This window comes from Diceros bicornis, chromosome 4 (assembly GCF_020826845.1).
Source record: "Diceros bicornis minor isolate mBicDic1 chromosome 4, mDicBic1.mat.cur, whole genome shotgun sequence".
NCBI classification, from domain to species: domain Eukaryota; kingdom Metazoa; phylum Chordata; class Mammalia; order Perissodactyla; family Rhinocerotidae; genus Diceros; species Diceros bicornis.
The window spans coordinates 54233465-54254744 of NC_080743.1; the positions used below are offsets into that span (position 1 = coordinate 54233465).

At 42.6% G+C, this 21280-nt stretch overlaps 1 protein-coding gene across 1 annotated transcript; it reads right to left on the bottom strand.

The window, feature by feature from the left end:
* Positions 1–999: 999 nt before the first annotated feature.
* On the bottom strand, positions 1000–20151 carry LOC131404391 (myomegalin-like). Its single transcript, XM_058538999.1, has 7 exons — positions 20030–20151; positions 10538–10773; positions 9126–9177; positions 8112–8299; positions 3961–4194; positions 2504–2635; positions 1000–1199 (listed from the first exon to the last, which is right to left on the bottom strand). Exons 1-7 carry the CDS (start codon positions 20137–20139, stop codon positions 1108–1110), a joined length of 1044 nt encoding a protein of 347 aa, XP_058394982.1. The 5' UTR covers positions 20140–20151; the 3' UTR covers positions 1000–1107.
* Positions 20152–21280: the final 1129 nt, after the last annotated feature.

The following is a 21280-nucleotide window of genomic DNA, read 5'->3' on the forward strand; positions in this document are numbered from 1 at the left end:
ATGCCATGACCAATGCAGAGCACATGGGTCTAATTTTTATCCTTGGCTCAGCTCTCTTGGCAATTCCTCTGACCTGCTAATTTTTTTTTTTTTTTTGTGAGGAAGATCAGCCATGAGCTAACATCCATGCTAATCCTCCTCTTTTTGCTGAGGAAGACCTGCTCTGAGCTAACATCTATTGCCAATCCTCCTCCTTTTTTTTCCCCCCCCAAAGCCCCAGTAGATAGTTGTATGTCATAGTTGCACATCCTTCTAGTTGCTGTATGTGGGACGCGGCCTCAGCATGGCCGGAGAAGCGGTGCATCAGTGCGCCCCCGGGATCTGAACCCGGGCCGCCAGTAGCGGAGCACGCGCACTTAACCACTAAGCCACGGGGCCAGCCCTGACCTGCTAATTTATTAATGTGGCTTAACTTGCTCTTGGTGAACCCATTCTGGTTATCAGTGCCCATCTCTTCTATGTGCTCACATACCACCTAATATCAATCCATTCTTAGTTAGCAAAAGATCAACATAAAGTTTACTCTTCTATAGATAAAAAAATATATTACTTTCATCATTTTCAAAAGTTGACAGTTGCTGTTTTCTAGGCTTGAGGCAACTCTGATCTTCACGAATTTGAGAAGCAGGTTCTGTCATTGTCTTGAATGGAGTTCACTTGGATCTGGCAAATGGTCTTCATTTAAAACATTCCGATTTTTTCCTACTATCTTTTCACACGTGATAGTTTTTCTGTTCTTTCTAAGCATGTAATGGGGGTCAAGGATTCCCACTGCCTCACTCTCAATAGCTCTAACCTTCCCCCAGTGGTGGCCTTTCTAGTCTAGTCTTCTGAAACAGAGATAGCTAATAGAGAAAACTCATTTTTCCTTTAACCTTTTCTATGAATTTCAGGCCATTCTGGGTTTTATTCTTTCCTGCACAAATTTTACTCTTTATAGGCATTCAATAAATATGTGTAAACAATAATTTTTAAATAATAATTTATTAAATCGATCCATTCAATTAAAGGTAATGTCTGATGCCTCCAAGTATATACCCAAGAATGCTGTTGAATAGGGCTGGAAGAGTTCTGGAGAACATTTCTCTAGACCCTCCAGGCATCATGTCACAAGATGTTCTGACCAAAACCAGAAGAGTGACTCTGAGCGCATGAATGAGGAGTTGCGAGGGAGACGTCTAGAGCTGACTGTGCAGTGCCTAGAGAGGGAAAGACAGAGATGCAGTGAAGTCGGAAGGGTCTGAGAGAACTTTCTTCACTAATTGCTCCAAATAGAAACTGACATTCCCTCCTTTCCTTATTCACACTCAGCTGGAAGTTGGAAAGGCAGAAAGAGAGACACCAAGCTGGTATTCAGTTACAGCCAGTGACTTTCTGATTATCTGTAAAAACGGGGCAAGTGACTTATAGACAAAATGTGAATTTGCCAGAGCTATTTACTCCAGAGCTTAGAGCTATTTACTCTTAAGAGTCTAGGGACGTGTAGGTGGAACCTCATAAGAAACAGCCTTATTTAGATTGAGAATAACCACTATAATTTTGGGCCACGGGGGTCTAGGCAATTTTTGTACCCTTCACCCTCTTCTCTTTGCTTCTGCAACTGGGTATTGCTGTGGAAAGGAGGGATATGGAAGTGACCAAGTTTGGGTTTTTCCCTCTGTAAGCCTAAAACTCCAATTTGCTTCCCTGAAGGCCCTTTTCTTGTTACAGGGCTAAGGCATGGACTCTGAATTCTACCCATAGAAGCTAGAAGTGGATACTGTCACAGGGAATAAAAATAACCCAGATAAGTCACACATTTGAGTAACAGATGCTTTCAACGATATACTTTCCTGCATCCACCAAAGCTTCAGCCCCAGCCAAGCAGAAAACCTGGGGGCCTCCTGCACAGGGACAACAGTGTGCCGTAACTGAGTCACACCATGATGGGCCACACGCTCATGTGCCATGTGGAGCCGGGTCTTTCCCATTAATTGGCTGCTGCTGTGATTTTGAGGGGCCCTGGTTGCCATTTTTCTGAGCTTGACAAGGATGAAGGGATGTGGAAGTGCTGGTCTCCAAGTGAGAGCATCCGGGTAGAAAGTGTGGGAACATGGGCCATTCACATAGGGAACATAGCAGGTGGTATCCAGGGCATGTGGTAGTGGCATGAAAGTGGGATGTGGTCCTCCCTCTGCTGAAACGGGCACCATGGAAGCCTTGGTTCTACCACTTGCCAGTCAGGTCACAATCCCAGGGGCAGCACCAGGTAGTATAGGGAGTTACAAGAATGGGCATCATGTCAGACAGCCCTGAGAATGAGACTTAGCCCTGTCTGGAGCAAGTCACTCAGTGTCTTCATTTACAAAGTGGGGAAATTAGCACCTGCCCTGTTTCCCGCTCTGGGCTGATTGTGAAGAAGAGTGGAGTCGTGCACATCAATGTGCTTTGTAACTGCGAACCCATATGCCCTTTTGATACTGTCTAGATGTGGACAGAACCAGGAGGTTTCGGCCTTTCCTACTTTTTCCTTGGTCAGCATTGCTGAGCACGTGTTCCAGCCTCTCCCGCAGGCGGTCATTGATGCAGACAGACTCCTCCAGGCGCTGGCGCAGGCTGTGGATCTCAACAAGATTCTTTTCCAGCAGGTCAGCCCCTATTGCATACCACCAAGACATAGGAGAGGTAGGTGACAGGGAAGGCTGATCACTCATAGGCAGGTGTGGGGACTGCCAAGGGCTTCTCTGTAAGATCCCTGCCCATCTCTATACTTCTGACAACTTCCTCCTCTCACCTGGGTACCCAGGAAGCACCAGGCAACTTTGTTTAAGGAGCTCCTGGGATTTCAATTACAAGATGGCCTTCCATAAGGGAACTCCACAGGGCTTCCTCCCAGATAGAGGCTGAGTACCTCTCAGGGAGATGGACACTGCGCTGAAGAGCAACAGTGAGAAACTGCTAAAGGCCTCTAGGCAGGACTGGAGTAACAGAGAAAGCTTGTCTCTCTCCTTTAGTAGCAATCAAGAGGGGCTCTCTGTCTACCTCACACCTCTCCTACCTGATGATCCAGGACTGAACAACCTTTAACATCCCTCCACTAATAGAAAGACCAAGATAAATGCATATGACATTACATCAGGCTGTGAATAATAAGTGAAATTGAATGTTTTTCTTTAACTACTTTTGGTGAAGAGTGACAAGGAAGACTCTGGGGAGGTGTCAGGATCTGAAGGAAGAATACGAGAGAGGAGAACATCTCCAAGGAAAAAAAAAAAGATGCACAAAAGGAAGGGGAAAGGGACCAAGAATAGACTTCATCCACCAGGACATCTTGATAGGTTTTCCTCTGAGAATTTCAAATGCCTTATTGTTACACTATCTGGGTCCCAGAAATTGAGGTGCTTCAAGCCATTCCTCTACATGGCTGCACCTCTAGCCACTGGATGCCAGGATGCCTGGCTCCAAACCTACTAGCAAAGTTTGAGAGGCAGGATTGGCTTAGAGTTGTATACAAAGGGTTTGTGTGTGTGTGTGTGTGTGTCTGTGTGTGTGTCTGTAAGAATAGTCACCTATTCTGCAATAGCTCTTGATCTAAGGAAGACCTTCCCATGAAGTCTGAGCTTGAAATTCTAGAACAGTCTAAATCTATGCATAAGAAGGTTGTAGCACAGAGAAAAGGGAACACGTGAATGTGAGGCAACTTATGTTCCCTGTAGGGTGCTTCCAAATGCCCCTGACTTCCTTGATTCTCCTGCCCAGAGTGAATCCCTAGGTAGGGGGATGGGAGAGACACTTAGGAAGGACCAGCACTGAGCTGGAATCTCCTTCTGTGGCTGACCTATGGGATACTGCCACTTCATCTCCTCACCCACTTCTGTGAGCCAGGATCTAACAGAGGAATAAAAAATCCTCTGGCCAGGAAAGGAATGTGTCACTCCTGTCAGTGGGCGCTATTTCACCAACCACTCCTTTGTGTTTTACCAGAGGGCTTGGAGTTGGGCCGGTACAAAGAAGAGAAGGAGGATAGGTTCCCTGATGCATTCATTTTCTGAGGCCTCATCTCGTCCCATGAGCCACTGCTGCCATGGTGCCCACGGTCTGGTGTCCTGCTCAGCTGTGTGGTGCCACTCAGAGGATAGAAGGTCTGGGCACATCTGGCTTCTGAATGGTTGCTGGGCAATGAAGCTGAATCAGCAGGATTGGCTGGGGTGACATCTGTCCAGAAAGGAACATGAGTGAGAAACAATCAAGGAAGTCAGAAATGAAGTGTTTTAAAGATAATTACACTGGGCTAAATAGTGTCCTCCTCTGGAACCTCAGAATGTGACCTTATTTGAAAATAAGGTCTTTGCAGATGTAATTAGTTAAGATGAGATGATACTGGATTAGGGTAGGCCTAAATCCAACATGACTGATGTTGGAGAGGAGACATAGAGATAATGAGACCTACAGGGGAGAAGACCATGTGACAAAGGAGGCAGAGATCGGAGTGATGCATCTACAAGCCAAGGAATAGTCCCAGCAACCACCAGAAGCTAAGAAGAGGCAAAGAAAAAGGAGCATGGCCCTGCTGATACCTTGATTTCAGACTTCTAGCCACCAGAACTGTGAGAGAACAAATTTCTGTTGTTTTAAAACACCCAGTTTGTGATACTTTGTTATAGAAGCCTTAGAAAACTAATAAAGTAATCCATGGAATAAAGACTAAGGCAGCTGTCAGTGACCCCAAGCCTATTGTTGAATATCATTTATATAAAAACTCATTTCCTAAGGACTATAAATTTCAACCCAAATTTACTGGCATTTCCTGGCCTATGACATTAAGAAGTAGTGGTTAGATGCCTTATCTGAGGGTCACGGTGCACACACAGGAAAAGTACAGGGGGCCTCTCCTGGCCCCCTCTATGATTCCCAATGCTGGAATGATCCCAGGGAAGTACTTAAGAAATGTCTCCTCCAATAGCAGGACTCATTGCCAATCTTAGAAGTCAGGAGAGTAAGGAGGTGAAGAATTTTGCTGGTATGTGAACAGGTGATCTACTCACCTGTTGATTATCACTATTACTGATGGACTTAGAACTTCCCATGGCCTTGGTTGAGAGTAAGCTGATTTTCCAGGGCGGGGATAAAGAAGGTTTACAAGGAGATGGGAATCACATTTTGATTGAGTTCCTGCTTTAAGTCAGATATTGTGCTAAAGGCTTAACAGTCTATGTTCTTGTCAGGACCACAGCAGCTAATGCTTCATGAGATTGTTCTACTTTGGGGTTGTTGGAAGAGGAAGAGAAAATGGCCTCCACTTATGGCCAATGTGCAGAGAACCTACACAGGGTGGCTCATTCCTGGTAGCTCCCACTCCCTCTGCCTCAGCTGACTCTGGATGCCTACTGAGGCTGAGGAAGTCTCTGGGGAAGGCAAATATGATTTGGCTCCAACCCAGAATGGCTCACGAGACTGTAAAAATAATTCTTAAATAGGTATAGCTCAGATTGTCTGGCTACAGTCCAAAGAATGACTGGGGTATTTCTGCATGTGGAGTTATAGAATCAAAAAATATATGACATCTTACAGCTCAGTGATGCTGTGAGGATATGGCCATGTCCTTTGCTGTCTCCCTTTGAGAGAAAAATCCCACTGAGTGGTAGGGCCATAATTCAAAGAAAAGTTTAAGAGTCTGCTCCCTTTCAAGGAGTCTTATTTTATTTTATTTTATTTTTGAGGGAGATCAGCCCTGAGCTAACATCCATGCTAATCCTCCTCTTTTTTTTTTGCTGAGGAAGACCAGCTCTGAGCTAACATCTATTGCCAATCCTCCTCCTTTTTTTCCCCAAAGCCCCAGTAGATAGTTGTATGTCATAGTTGCACATCCCTCTACTTGCTGTATGTGGGACACCGCCTCAGCATGGCCGGACAAGCGGTGCGTCGGTGCGTGCTCGGGATCCGAACCCGGGCCACCAATAGCGGAGCGCGCGCACTTAGCCGCTAAGCCACCGGGCCGGCCCTCAAGGAATCTTATTAAGGGCCATAGAGAGGACAAGTTTCTCTCCTGAGCAGGTAAAAATGAGATCCTTGTTTCCCTTCAACCAAGCCAAGTTCCCCTAAGGGACTGCACACTTAAATCAGTATCCAGTAGTTCTCTCCTTCCCCAGTTTACATAATACCAGATGCAATTAGGAAAACCAGGAAATAAAAAGATAACCTATCGTAAGCCTTTAGCACAACACCTGACTTACAGTAGGAATTCAGTCAAAATGTGATTTCCATCCCCTTTCAAACCTCCTTTATCCCCATCCCAGAAAATCAGCTTACTGTCAACGAAGGCCATAGGAGGTTCCAAGTCTGTCAGTAACAATGATCATCATTTTCATGTCCCAGTCTCCCCTGGCCACACAACACAGGAAACACGCCCCACACCGCACATGGAAAGCAACAGAGAACAGCCTCTTGGGCGGGGAATTTAGCCCAACAGCGAAACTGCCACTCCAGCTACACTATTTGTTAACTGCCCCAGAAATTTTGGCCCATGAAGCAAGGAAGGAGCAGTGAAAAACCATTGCCCCTCTGAGAGGATAATGACTTCAGATGGGAAAAAGAAGGGCTTCAGCCTCCTCCAGAAAAAATAGAGGTAGCTGAAAATAAGGCTGATTCTTTCTGGGAGTGTCACTCCAGAGGCCGCATCTCAAGTGTGGCCATTCCTACAAGTGGAGGCAGGAATTGCAGGTGAGGGGAAGGTGTGTTCGCCCTTCTGCTGCTGTCTCTCAGGGCAGCGCTGAGGTGGAACCAACTGCCTCTGGGAAACCGAGTTCAAGGATGCACATAAAACTCCCATTGGCCCCTTAGAAGAGGTCACAGACATATCAAGGGCAGCTCATCCACTTATAAATTCTTGGGTGGAAGTGTGATGTGTGTAGGGTCTTGTCTCCTTTGCAGAGGCTACTCCTTTGTGCTGGGCATAGGGGCAGAAATAGTGGAATGGGGAAAACACTGATTCCATAAACCTAGCAAAAGAGGTGTGCAAAGGGGTGACTCTCTCCCTGCTTGGTCTCTGACTGCTCAGGCTGCAGTGCAGTGGACAGTCTGAGCTTTAGAGCCAAGCAGGCTGGCAGAGAATATTACCCTAAGCTGGGCTGTCTTCAGTAAGTTCCCTGAATTTGCTGAGCCTTGGTGTCCTCAGGTGTGCTGTAAAATCAGGACACCACCACCTACTTGAGAGGATTGCTGTGCTGATTAAATGAGGCAACATATGTATAGCAGCCAATAATGTGAGCATAATATGTGCTCAGTAAATGTGAATTTCCTAACTTTCCTTGGCTACTATAATCCTGGAGGAAACATTACACTGCTCCGATTGCTCATTCATTGCCTAAAATAGTCAATTCGTTAAAAAATAACAGCTATAGCCAGGGACTAAGTTTCTTGGTGTTGTCCACACCAGGATTAGACTCATACAGTTGCCTAAAAATTCAAATGCTTTTCTCAAGAGGGAAATTAAAGAGAAAGCTGAGCAAGAGAAAATGAAAGTTTGATTTTAAGCTTATTCTCCTCCTGCTATCTCCATCAAGGCTACCCAAGAGCCCTTCTTGGGGAATTCTGGGGAGGGGCATGCTGGTGATGCATTCAGCCTGAACCGAGACATGTCCCAGTTACTGATGGTTTCGAGGATATTACAGCCGAATTAATAGAATGATGGATGGAATCCATAAATCCCCAAATGATAAAGAATATTTAGTGGTGAATAGAAAATAGGAACCATGGCTGTTTACCCCAAAGATTATAAGATCAGAGGCCCAGTGTTAGTGAAGTTCATGTCCATGGTCTGAAAGATGACATGATTGTGTTGCAGTGATAAGGGAGCATTTGGCCCCTCCCATTCCTAACTCATGACCCTTCATCTCAAGTCCAACACCATGTATGTGCCAGAGCTGATCTGGTGGCTGATGATGTGTGGGACTAGGAATGAAGAAAAGCTATCTAACTGACACCCTTGGGACCTCTGCTTGGCACTGAGTCCCAGACCTCTGCTCAACCAAGTACATCACAGTGGATCTGCAGGGCCTGGCTACAAAGACGCCTCCTCTTGGCCTAGACAGAGGAGTAAGCACCTAGAAACTGGAGGCTATCTGGGTACTCACTGGCCACATCCACTGCAGGGCGCACTTCCTGCTCACCAAGCAGAAGGGAAGTGCTGCTGGGGGAGCGATGGACGGCGGTCTGGACATGGCTGCTGGAGTGGATCTGGGGCTGAGTCTGAGCCTGGGCATCCTGCTTGGTCTCTTGGACTTCTGCCCCTTTACCCATCCCATGCATCTCCCTTAAGAGACTGGTGGGGTAAGAAAGACAGAAGGAAAAATGAAGGTCACCCAAACGCCACAGCTATACTGATCCATGGGCTCACAGGAGAGGCCTCAGAAGTCAAGAAAACCATTCCTTCAGAAAAGAAGCCAAACAATTCATTTCTGTTTGGGGATAGACTGTGGGGGACAAGGGAGAACAACAATCGTCCAGTGCCTTGGCCACAAACATCCTGAGGAAGAGATAAGACCCCTCGGGCCCTTTAAATAACACTCATGGTTCCTTCACAAGATACCCAGAGGCCCATAAGAATTCAACACACTCTGTGAACATAATCTGTTAAACAGTATTTGCAGTGGCCCATTTAAAACTGCTTCCTGAGGCAATGTAGCCTCCCAGGTGTCTTGTAGTTTCTAGACATCCTTCCCCAAGTATAGTCATACAGTATAACTATTTTTTTTGCAAGGAAAATTTGTAGCTATTTAACATCTGCCAGCACCCCTTGGGTCATCCTTGAAGAAATCAGATATAATCTCACTCTGGTCTTTAAAGGTCTAGAGGAAATCAAAGGTGATCCCTGAGGGCACAGGAGACTCCTAAGACCGAAGAGTTAGGTTAGAGCAGCTCTGTATTACTAAACTCATGAATTAATATGAGAATGGGAAGCAAAAGATTAACACATTTTTAAAAAATAGGAAACAAGACCATTTTTTCACTAGGGACACATAATGGTTTGATGGTATAATCAGTTGTTTGTTTTTATATGGGATGTGAAAGCTCCTGATCCTTTGATCTTCTGGCCCTTGCTTCTGGATCCTTCACCAGATTATATCTTTCTGAAAATTTGGAGTTACCAGAGGGTCCGCTGCGTCTGTGCTGATTGATTCTTCTTACTTATACAGTCATCTGAAAACCAAATTCAAAAAAGGAGCAGTCATAATTTAAGCAGTCTCATTTCCCAGATTACAAGCAAACATCAGGTCCTCTCCAGGATCAGAGACATGACTACTTGATGCTCAAGTCCAGGATACTCTGAATTTTCTCAGGAGACCTTGGGTTGAGTCTTTAGAGAATTTGCCTACAAGCTTTCCTGAGCCCACCATGAAGACCATCATCTCTACTTGCTCTGCCCTGAGTCAGAGTAAAAAAGCTAAAAATGTCTCTTTTTCCACAGATAGTGGGACACTTGTCCAGTTGGCCTCTGGACCACTCTAGCCACAGCCTCCAAGTCCCACCACAAAGCTGGTTCCCAGTCCTGTGTCTGTGTGTCCCATCACAGCTTTCATGAAGAACCTACTCCTGTCTCCGTAGATATGACAGACATCCTGTCCCACATTTTCGTCTTCCATCAGGAGCCTGCGCAGTGGCCTTAAGCCTGCTTACTATGCGCCCTCGGGTGCTCTAAGGAATATTCTATGTAAAAGGCTCCTGAAATAACTAATGTTCCCACCACTAGGTACTAGTACAGATAGTGTCTAAACCATGCTTAAATCAGCATGATTCTTTTATCTTTTTTTTTTTTCCTGAGGAAGAGTTGCCCTGAGCTAACATCTGTTGCCATCATCTTCCTCTTTTTGCTTGAGGAAGATTCGCCCTGAGTAACATCTGTGCCAATCTTCCTCTATTTGGTATGTGGATCACCACCACAGTATGTCCGCACCCAGGAACTGAACCCGTGAACCCAGGCCGCAGAAGGAGAGCACACCGAACTTAACTACTAGGCCACAGGGCCAGCCCCCACTTTTATCATTTTTTCTGAAGTACATTGACTAATATTGCTTTTCTGATCCTTAGAACAATCACGCAGCCTTCAGGGCTGGTATTATTTAACCTAAATTTTTAGGTGAGGAAACAGAAATCAAAAGAAATGTGAACCTGTCCAGAGCTAGTAATGAACACATACAGGCTAGAGTAAAGGTCTTCAGATTCCTACGTCAGAGTTCTTTTCACAAAACCAGCTGCCCCTGTTCCACCTCTCTTTCTGCCAATTAGTTTCAGATAAATGCTATCACATGCAGCAATGCCTCTTGTCCTAGTGGCCATATTCCATGAGAGATGGAGGAGCTGGTGATCATCATGGCATCCCCAACCCTGTGTGCTTCTCCTTGTTGCTCCTCATCAGCCAGCCTTGACTCTGCCATGGCCCCAAGATGGTGATTACAAGGGACACCAGATTAAAAAGTCACTTATGGATAGCTGTGGGCTTGTGTGAGCCTAGGTTCTTGGAAGGGACTGAAGGCCTTCCTGAGCCCTGGGGCCAGCTTACCTGTGCTGAATTTGCTGGCGAGGCTCTCTGCCAGCTGGCTTCCCTTGGCCAGCTGCTCACGGAAGTGCTGCTCCATGTAGTGGTCAATTTTATTGCTGCTGAGGAGCTCTTCAAAGGTCTTCACTGTGTTCTTGACATGCTGGATGAGACGGGAAGAGACAGCTCTCCCCATCTTTATCTGCTGCCGCAGGTGGGTCAACTCCTGAGCCTGATCTTGGATCAAGAAATGATATTTCCTGCAGTGGGAAAGAAACAGTAAGGGTGGAAAGGGGTGACTGATAGGTTACGGCGTTTCAGCAGAAGGTACTTTGAGAATTTCACCAAAAGAGCCCCCACACTGAATTCTAGCACGTGTTTAGTGACCTGAATATGGTAAAGGGAGTGAAGGAAGGAAAACAAAGCCTTCCTCTGTGTGGAAGACTCCTTCTAAGACTGTCTTTCCCCCTAACCCATACTTCTGAAAACAGAACCAGGCTTTCTTCTCTAGTTCTGCCTTAAAATCTGCTCCCAGTCCCTCTCTTAAGCTTATAATCCATTTCAATACAGTAAACAAAGCTAGGTGTTAATTGGAAAGTTGAAAGGGAAATCATCATGTGAGAGAAGAGATGACTTGTACTAGGCAACAGGATTTTTCTCTCACCAGGATGGACCTATCCTCGTCTTTTCTATAGATAGCCAAGGTTCAACTGACAAGACATTTTCAAGCTCCTCTAATTTAACCACGGTATACTATCACTTCTGTATCCTCTAGTATAACTAACTAGCACAGTGTTTGCCAACAGGGGCTTAAAAGAATAATCTGAAAAAATGATCTCCAAAAAATGGTCTGAACTAATTTAGAATCCCATGATATCCTGGCCCACATTACTATTTGTTATAGAGAAGAGTGAAAGAGAAGGTTTTAGTTCATCTTGTTCCTGACAGAGGCAAAGCAGTTAGACAAATGGAGCAGGAATCAACCGGCCTGGATTTTAGCCTCAATGCACTCTACCCTCCCACTGAAAACTTGGGAAGTCACTTTATTACATTGTTCCTCAGTTTCTTTATCTACAAAGTGAAAGTAAAATACCTACTTTGCCTTTTTAGAAATATGGTCAGATTGAAATTTATTTTAAATGTTGGGATAAGTAGAGCAAAGCCTGTAAAGCATTTACTTATCAAAAAGAAGACAGATTATCATTCATTACTTTGATAATGGTGAACTTATAAGACCAATTTGACATCCTCTGTGTTTCTGCAGGTGTACCAGGGCAATGCGTTCTGATTTCACCAGTTTCTCCTGGAGTGTTGTCTGTATTGTGCCAGCAGGGAGCACAGGCACTAGTTGTTTTCTGAGAAGCTGAAGTTTGCCTGAGGCCTAGAGTCACTGGTCTGGAATAGGTAGTCGAGGTGTTGGAAGGAGCCAGAATGGGGATCCAGGCAGGTTATCCCCCAGGTAGCATAAAACCCCTTATGAACCTTTTAAACCACCCGTACTTTATTCAGTTTTCTGTCCAACATTTCTCATGTCATTAGGCAGCTAGTGGTTACTTGACTAAGAGCTCTTTCAGAGCTAGGAATGTTTTATTCATCTTATGTACACAGCCAAACACAGAGGAGGCTCTCAGTAAACAGTTCTTCAATAATGGAAAAGTACTTGTAAACCTCCACTCATCTCCCACTGTTTTCCTCTCCTGTGTCCTGTCCTATGTCCTCTCAGGGATCCTATGCATTCTCCATTAACACAGAAAACCCTTCTCCCTAAGCAGCACCCTGCACTCACTTGTGGGGAGCTCTATGAAATGGGAATGTCCTCAGAAATTCATCTCAATGAGTGACACTTTCTTAGGAAGAGATAGCCTTGCCTTACACTCTTTTCATCTGGGCTTCCAAAACACCCAGAAGTTAGAACAATTGGAACACTCTGTTGAAGCTATCTATTTGTATACTTTTCTTCCCCACCAGTTTGAGTTCATCCATGGAAAAGACCACTGGAAAAGACCAGATTGTATTGACTCCAGGTGCCTAACATGGTATCTGGCAAATGATACATTCAATAAATATTTATGTTATGCATAAAAGCCTTTCTCAAATGTAATATATGTACAGAAAAGTATTATTATTACTGCTGCTTCAGGTACATCAGGATTCAAGCACACTGCAATAGCCCAGAAATTCTACTTTGATTCAATATGTAGATGATTTACTTCATTGTTCCTCATCTAGAGAGAATGCAGAAGTTGATTCAAAATATGCATAAGGCCTCTCAAGATAAACTTCAGTTTTGATAAGAAAAAAGTACATTACCCGTGTCATGATTTATCTGCAAAAAAGAATCTTTCTGTCTCCAGAAATAATAAGTACCACCCAATATTACCCCAACATATGACTAGGAGACAACTTAGAGGCTTCCTCAGACTTGCAGGATATTGCTGAGCTTGGGTCCCTCATTGTTCCTTGTTCGCTTCTCCACTCTGTGAACTGACTAAAAGTAACATTCAAGAACCTCTTCTTTGGGAAACAAAATATAAGGAAGCCTTTACTGAAATTAAACGGGCTTTACAAAATCCTCCTGCATCAGGACTCCCTGACTATACTAAACCTTTTACATTGTTTGTTCAGGAATGTAATAATCAGGCTTTGGGAATCCTTACTTAAGAACACGGAGGAAAAAATAGACCTATAGCCTATTACAGCTTACAGTTGGACCTAGTGGCTAGGGCATACCCAAATTGTTTAAAGGCAGCAGCTGCGGCCACTAAAATTGTAATATCCTCCTTGAAACTTGTTCAGGGAAATGAACTAAATTTACAGTTCCTCATGCTGTAGAAAGTTTGCTAAACACTGAGCATACATACCATTTCTCAGTAGTAGGCTAACCTCTTATGAGATTTTACACCTGTCTGCTAATCTGAGTATTCTTCACTGCAACTCCTTAAACCCTGTTACCCTCCCACCCTTACCTGACAAAGGAGAAACTCATGACTGTGTTGAATTGGTCTCCCAAAATCTAACTCCTAGATTAGATTTGCAAGAAACCCTATTAGCCAATTCAGTTTAGTACTCTATGTTGTTGGCTTCTATGCCAAAAATTCTAAAGGAAAATATCAAGCCAGATATGCTGTCACTACTCAACATGAAAGAGGTGTCCTTCCTCAGTTTAATTCATCCTAACTTGCAGAGTGTTTGCCCTCATTTGAACCTGTGAATTGGCAAAAGAAAAAACTGCAAATATTTACACCAATAGCAGGTATGACTTAAGAGTAGTCCATGACTTTGGTATGCTCTAGAAACAGAGATTTTTAACATTAAGTGGTACACCCATAAAAATGGACCTCAGGTTGCTGACCTCCTCTTTGCACTAGTATTACCCTCACAAATTGCTATCATAAAAATTCAGGCTCATATCCACTGATCAGACACTGTATACCAGGGAAATGTGATGACTGACTTTCATGCTGAGGCTACTACTCAAGAAATTCTTAATGTACCAAAACTTTGTAATTTAAATGAACTCCATAAAATGGTCAAGGGATGGATACCAAACCTTTTTGCAAAGCTGTTTTCCTGAATTTCCACAAGCTACAATTCACTGTAGATCCAAATCGGATTACTTAAGGCAATTCGTGTAATAGACAAAAAGATGTATCTGATGCTGAAAGACAAAAGTGGCACCAAGAAGGATGCAAATTTAACATAGAAAAGGACTTTGGGAGGGCTCAAATGCCTACCTGGTGCTTCCTGAATCCTTCAAACTACCAGTCTTGCAAGCACTTCATGTGACTATCCACCATGGAATTGACAAAATGACTCAAATGATGAAAAAATATTAGTGAGGTGATTGTTCTAAATTAGCATGACAGGTTTATAATCAATGTTTAACCTGTCAATCACATCACCTGGGTAAAACCATTAAAGTAACTCCAGGGGCAGCTCCCCCACCATCTGAACCATTTGGACGTTTACAATTAGACTTTTTCAATTGTCTCCTCTTATGGGTTATCAATATGTACTTGTAATGGTATGTCTATTTTCTAGATGGGTAGAAGCTTCCCCATGTTGGAAAGCTGATGCCACCACTATAGCAAAGAAATTATTGGAAAATGTTTTCCCATTGTGGAAAATCTCAAATGAAATTTCAAGTGATAGGGGGACTCACTTTACTGGACAGGTTATAAAACAACTAAACCAGGTTAATAAAACATTATGGCACTATCATTGTTCCTATCATCCTCAGTCTTTAGGGAAAGTTTAACATATCAATGGTATTCTAAAATTAAAATTGGCAAAATTGACTGAAACCACAGGAATACCATGGCCTAAAGTGTTACCCTTAGGCCTTTTGACAATAAAGTCAATATCTTTTGGGAAACATAAATTAACAACTTATGAAATCATCACTGGGCTATTCATGCCTTCGATGATAGAACGCCACACACATCCTGCCCTTGTAAATTCTAATATGACCAAATATTGTAAAGCACTAATGTAATATTGAAAAGCTTATATTCAGTACGTCAAGGAGGCTTTCAGAGACCCTCAACCTGATGAAGACTTTGTACTCCATTCACTGGAACCTGGAGACTGGGTGTTCTACAAGAGACAACAATGAAAAACAGCAATTAAACCTTGATGGAAAGGGCCCTACCCTCCTTTTAATTTCTCTCACAGCAGTTATTTTACAGGATATTGAAACTTGGGTCCATGTCTCTCAATTAAAGAGCCCCCGCACCGACTCTTGGACTTGTCAACCTACGGCTCACTTAAAATTAAGGATTTCCAGGGAAAAAAATCTTCCCTCGAAGCACACAACAACACAAGGTAGAGCTTACACCTAAGACCACAGAACAACATTCTGCTGGATCCCCCGTCTTTTTCCAGGACTTGTTTTTATAACAATTATTGTGATATTACTGCTTTACAAACTAACACAAAATGTTCATGTTCCTTTTCCTATTAGGGATTTTCTCTACCCACTAAGGTCTACTATTCAATGCATACTCTCCTTTACTAATCAAAATGATTGTTGGCTTTGTAGCCACTTAAATGCTCAGGAACACTCTCAGGTAATATTAGAACCAGCCCCTATACATGCTTGGATGGCGGGAAAACAGCTTTACCAAAAAGTTTGCTATCCATCCTTTGGCCATTCAACTAATACTTATGGCCAATTAATCTGATATTGGGAGGAAGTTTTGGAAGCCAAAGGATGGCCCAGAACCACTGTAAACTTCATTACTGGCAATCTGTCCTTATGCATAGAAAACCTTAATGGTACTGAAATTGACTTCGGACGTGTTCGGGACTAACTCTGTAATCATACCCTTTGGTTGGATTCAGATGTTGGAGACTGGACTCCTATATATAATGACACAAATTTTAAAACAGATAATGACAACAGATACCTTTGATTATGCTATTAAGAAAATTACTGAAGCCAAACTTAATTTAGCTTATTCTGCAAAACAAGTGAAAATTACCTTGGGCCACTTCTTGTAAATACCTCTGGAAATCATAAATGAAACTTAAACTGTTCCCCAAAGTTGGCATGAGGTGGCCACTTTAAACTAATCCTCTATCACTAGGAAAACTCTAATGCTGTAACCAATCATTGTAAATAATAAATAGCCACTGCATTCTCATTATATAAGCTGTTTCATAACAATATACCTCTGAGCCTCATTCCACTGTTGGTTTGAGAGCTCCCAGTTCACAAACTGTTTTTATGTGCACAATAAACTCTTATTAATTACTACTTTAATGATCCAAATGGTTTCAATTTTGCTATTTCTGGATTTTTGATACTCAGTTCTCTCTAATTTTCTCATTCACATCAACTTTGGCTAGCCAGGTCCCCATCATCTCCATCCTTCTTCTTGTTATTCTCTTTTCCAACCAAGAAGATGCTCCTTTTCCCATCTGCTCTTTCAGCTCTGAGATCTCAGGCTATAATATTAGCATAATGTTCCTTGCAAGAAACACATACACACACATGGATACACAGACATGCACCAGGGGCCAAAGGCCTGGTCCTGGCTGCAGTTACTAAGATAATAGACCCTTTAACATCCCAGTCCATCAAGATGTAGAAAATACTAGTGCAGGAAGTTTATTAATTCTTATTAATATTAAATTTTATTTATATAAAATTTTATAAATATATATAAATTTTATAAAAATATATAAATATTTTATAAAATATATATTTAATAATATTCTTATTAATATTAAATTCTTATTAATATTAAATTCTTATTAATATTAAATTATTATATTCTTATTAACATCTTATTTTACAGATTAAGACATTGAGGCTCACAAAAAATAAGAAATATATCTGATATATGTCAATAATATCTCAATAAAGTTGCGGTGGTGGAGAAATATACCTGAGCTTCCATAGATGGTTGGTGGAAGAGCCATTATTAAAAATTTTGGCTCCAAACTCCCAATCTAGTGTTCTTTATCAGTACCACGCATCCTCTTGTTCTAACTTTCAGGGGTCTCTGAGATAAATAAGGCTAATTCCACTGTTAAGACAAGGCCCTTTCCTGGAACACATTTATTATTTTGGATTCTATAGGTCCATTATTTATTCTCAGACAGTTTCCAAATAATAAATAACACATTACAGTGACAATTAAAATATATTTAGGAAAATTTTTTGCATAAAAGCTGGTTATTTGAAAAGATCAGTAAAATCAATAAGCCTACAGACAGACTAACTATGAAAAAAGGAGAGAAGACACAAATTACTAATACCATAAATAAAAGAGAGGACAGCACTATAGAGCCCATGGACATTAAAAGGATAATAAAGGAATACTATTAACAATTCTATGCCCACAAATTTGAAATCTAAATGAAACGGACCAATTCCTTGAAAAACACAATCTGCCAAAACTCACACAAGAAGAAATGGAAAATCTGAATAGGCCTATCTATCAAAGACATTGAGTCATTGATTAATAACCTTCCACAATAGAAAGCACCAGGCCAAGATGGGTTCACTAGTGAATTCTACCAAACATTTAAGGAAAAAATTATACCAATTCTCTATAGTCTCTTCCAGAAGACAGAAGCAGAGGAGATATTTTCTTACTCATTATATGAGGCTAATATTACCCTAATACCAAAACTAGACAAGGACATTATAAGAAAAAATCTACAGACCAATACCTCTCATAAACATAGGTGCAAAAATCCTTAGCAAAATATCAGGAAGTTGAATCCAACGATGTATAAAAAGAATTATACAAAACACCAAGGGATATTTATTCTAGGTAAGCAAAACTAGTTTCAACGTTTGAAAACCAATTGACGTAGTTCATCATATCAACAGGCTAAGGAAGAAAAATCACATAATCATATCAATAGATGCAGAGAAACTATTTGACAAAATTCAACACCCATTCACGATTTAAAAAAAACTCTTGGCAAACTAGGTATAGAGGGAAACTTTCTCTACTTGACAAAGGCTATCTTCAAAAAACACACAGCTAACATCATACTTAGTAGTAAGAAACAAGAAGCTTTTCCACTCAGATCAGAAACAAAGTAAGGATGTCCCCATCACTACTCCTTTTTGACATCATATTGGAAGTCCTAGCTAATGCAATAAGACAAGACAAGAAAAGAAAAGATTTATAGATTGGAAAGAAAGAAATAAAACTGTCTTTGCCCATGACATAATTGTCTATGTAGAAAATCTGAAAGGATCAACAAAAAAACTCCTGGAATTAATAAGTGACTATAGTAAGATTGCAGAATACAAGGTTAATATACAAAAGTCAGTTGCTTTCCTATACACCAGCGATGAACAAGTGGAATTTGAAATTGAAAACAGTACCATTTACATTAGCATCCCCCAAAATGAAATACTTAGGCATAAAACTAACAAAATATGTACAAGATCTATATGAGGAAAATTACTAAACTCTGATGAAGGAAATCAAAGAACTAAATAAATGGGGAGATATTCCATGTTCATGGATAGAAAGACTCAATATTGTCAAGATGACAGTTCTTTCCAACTTCATCTAAAGATTCGAAGCAATCTCAATCAAAATCCCAGCAAGTTATTTTGTGGATACTGACAAACTGATTCTAAGGTTTACATGGAGAGGCAAAAGAACCAGAATAGTCAACACAACATTGAAAGAGAAGAACAAAGTCACAGGACTGACACTACTGACTTCAAAACTTAATATAAAGTAACCAAAGTGTGGTATTGGTGAAAGAATAGATGAATCAATGGAACAGAATAGAAAGCCCAGAAATAGACCTACAAAGATATAGTCAACTGATCTTCAGCAAAGGAGTAGAAGCAATACAATGGAGAAAAGGTAGTCTTTATAACAAACGGTGCTGGACAACTGGACATCCACACTCAAACAAATGAATCTAGACACAGACCTTACACACATCACAAAAATTAACTCAAAATAGATCATAGACTTAAGTGTAAAACATAAAACTATAAAACTCCTAGAAGATAACATAGCAGAAAATCTAGATGATTTTGAGTTTGGTGATGACTCTTTAGATACAACACCAAAGACATGACCCATAAAAGAAATAATTGATAATCTGGACTTGCTTAAAATTAAAAAATTTTGCTCTGCAAAAGATGTGGTCAAGAGAATAAGAAGACAAATCACAGACATGGAGAAAATATTTGCAAAAGACATACCTGATAAGGGACTGTTATCCAAAAATATACAAAGAACTCTCAAAACTCAACAATAAGAAAATGAACAATCCAATTAAATAGCAGGCAAAAGACCTGAACAGACACCAAAGAAGATATACAGATGGAAAATAAGCAATTGAAAGGATGCTCATCATATGTTATTATGGAATTGCAAATTAAAACAACGAGATACCACTACACATCTATTAGAATGGTAAAAATCCAGAACATTGACAACACCAAATACTGGTGAGGATATGACGAAATAGATACTCTTGGGAGAGGAACTCAAGATGGCGGCGTAGGCAGACTCTGAACTCACCTCCTCCCGCAGACACAGCCAATTTACAACTACTCGTGGAAAAATTACCCCTGAGACAGAACTGAAAACTGGATAAGAGGAACTCCTGCAACAAAGGACAATCCTAATTGAGGTGGAAGAGGCAGAAACTCCCTTCTGGAGAGAAAAAACGCCGCCTTCACAAGCCGCAGCGCCTCACGGCCGCCGGGGAGCAGCCCACAGGTACGCAGCCTCCCTGGAGGAACAGGGCCCTGAGCCGGGGAACACGGCTACTGTTCCCGCTGGATGCTAAATGCCCCCCGCTGGGGGCATTTTGTGGACCCAGCACAATCGAGATGAGTGGCATAATATCTGACTTTGCCTGCTACTAAAACATTGGGGAATACCCCCAGAAAAGCTGGTTCACAAAGACATTAAAACCGGCTCTTAAAGGGCCCACGCGCAAACTCAACCATTTCAGAAAGCAACCTAAAATCACCAGAAAGAAAGGTGCACAGTGCTGTGGTGAAACGAGACTCACCTAATAGGCCCTGAGTGCATCTCGGTGAAGGGTGAGACCTCTCCAGGGACTGGGACATTGGCGGCGGCCATCATTGTGGACTGGTGTGGGCGTGCTGACACAGACGCCATTGAAGTTCTCCCTGAGGCCTGTTAGCCCAGGGTCTGCCCCACCCGCTAGAGCACCGCTTTAATCCAGCTCAGCCAGGGCAGGCATCCCACCCTAGAGGCTGGCCCCACCCAACAACAAGCCCTCAGGCAACTTGTGGGCCTGCATAGATTGGTGACTGGATTCTCTGCTGCCTGGCAACTGAGCCGACTTCAGCAGGGCAGGGCGTGCACAAGGAGCAGGTGGAGAGTGTGGGGCGGTGGTGGAGTGTGTGGGGCTCCCGCCGTGGAGAGACTGGGTCCGCTTCGGGAGGTCGGGGCACGCACACGGGGCAGGACTGTGTTGACTGTGTGTGTGGACCTGTGGGTGGCAGGGCTTGTCAGCTGCAGAAGACTTGTGCTTCTCAAAGACCCACCTAGGGGGTTTGCCCCACCTTCCAAAGCCTGAAACAATTGGGTGCTCCTGTGCCTGAGGCCAGCCCCACCCAGCTGCAATCCTCAGAGAGCTGACAAGAGACCTAAAGGCTGGAGGCTTATAGCAATTGTAAGGACCTGAGCCTAACAACCTGCCATGCTGGGGGCCTACTCACTTAAAAGAAATACTGCAACACAAATGTGATATTAGAACTTGCAGCCAACTGTGCTGGGGCTCCCCACACCTGATAAAGAGACTGAAGGGCCCACAACAACTACAAGCAGCTGAGCATTACAACAGCTGGCCAGGAGCATAACTCTGCCTCCCTGGGCGCCTACAGGGAGAGCAAACAGGCCACAACAGAAGGACACACGTAGCCCACATAGGGGTCACCCCTGGAACATTGAGAACTGAGGGAAACACACTGCAGGCCTCCTAAGCCATCACTTACATAAGGTCACCTATCCAAGAGCAGGAGATGTAGCTGACCTACCTAATACGTAGACACAAGCACAGGGAAAGAGGCAAAATGAGGAGGCAAAGGAATACATTCCAAGTAAGGGAACAGGACAGAACCCCAGAAAAGGAGCTAAGTGAAACAGAAATGAGCAAGCTACCTGACAGAGAGTTCAAACAAAGAGTGTTAAGGATGCTCACTGATGTGGGGAGAAGAACAGATGAACTCAGTGAGAATGTCAACAAAGAAATGGAAGATGTAAAAAAGAACCAATCAGAAATGAAGAATATGAT

Excerpts from the sequence above, each read along its gene's own strand:
- LOC131404391 (XM_058538999.1), bottom strand. The coding sequence starts at position 20,139 with ATGGCGTCTGTGTCAGCACGCCCACACCAGTCCACAATGATGGCCGCC. Across the intron at positions 9,178-10,537 it reads CGCCAGCAAATTCAGCACAG|ATGACTGTATAAGTAAGAAG; the intron begins GTAAGCTGGCCC and ends TTTGGTTTTCAG. Across the intron at positions 1,200-2,503 it reads CAATGCTGACCAAGGAAAAA|GCACTGCACAGTCAGCTCTA; the intron begins GTAGGAAAGGCC and ends TTCCCTCTCTAG.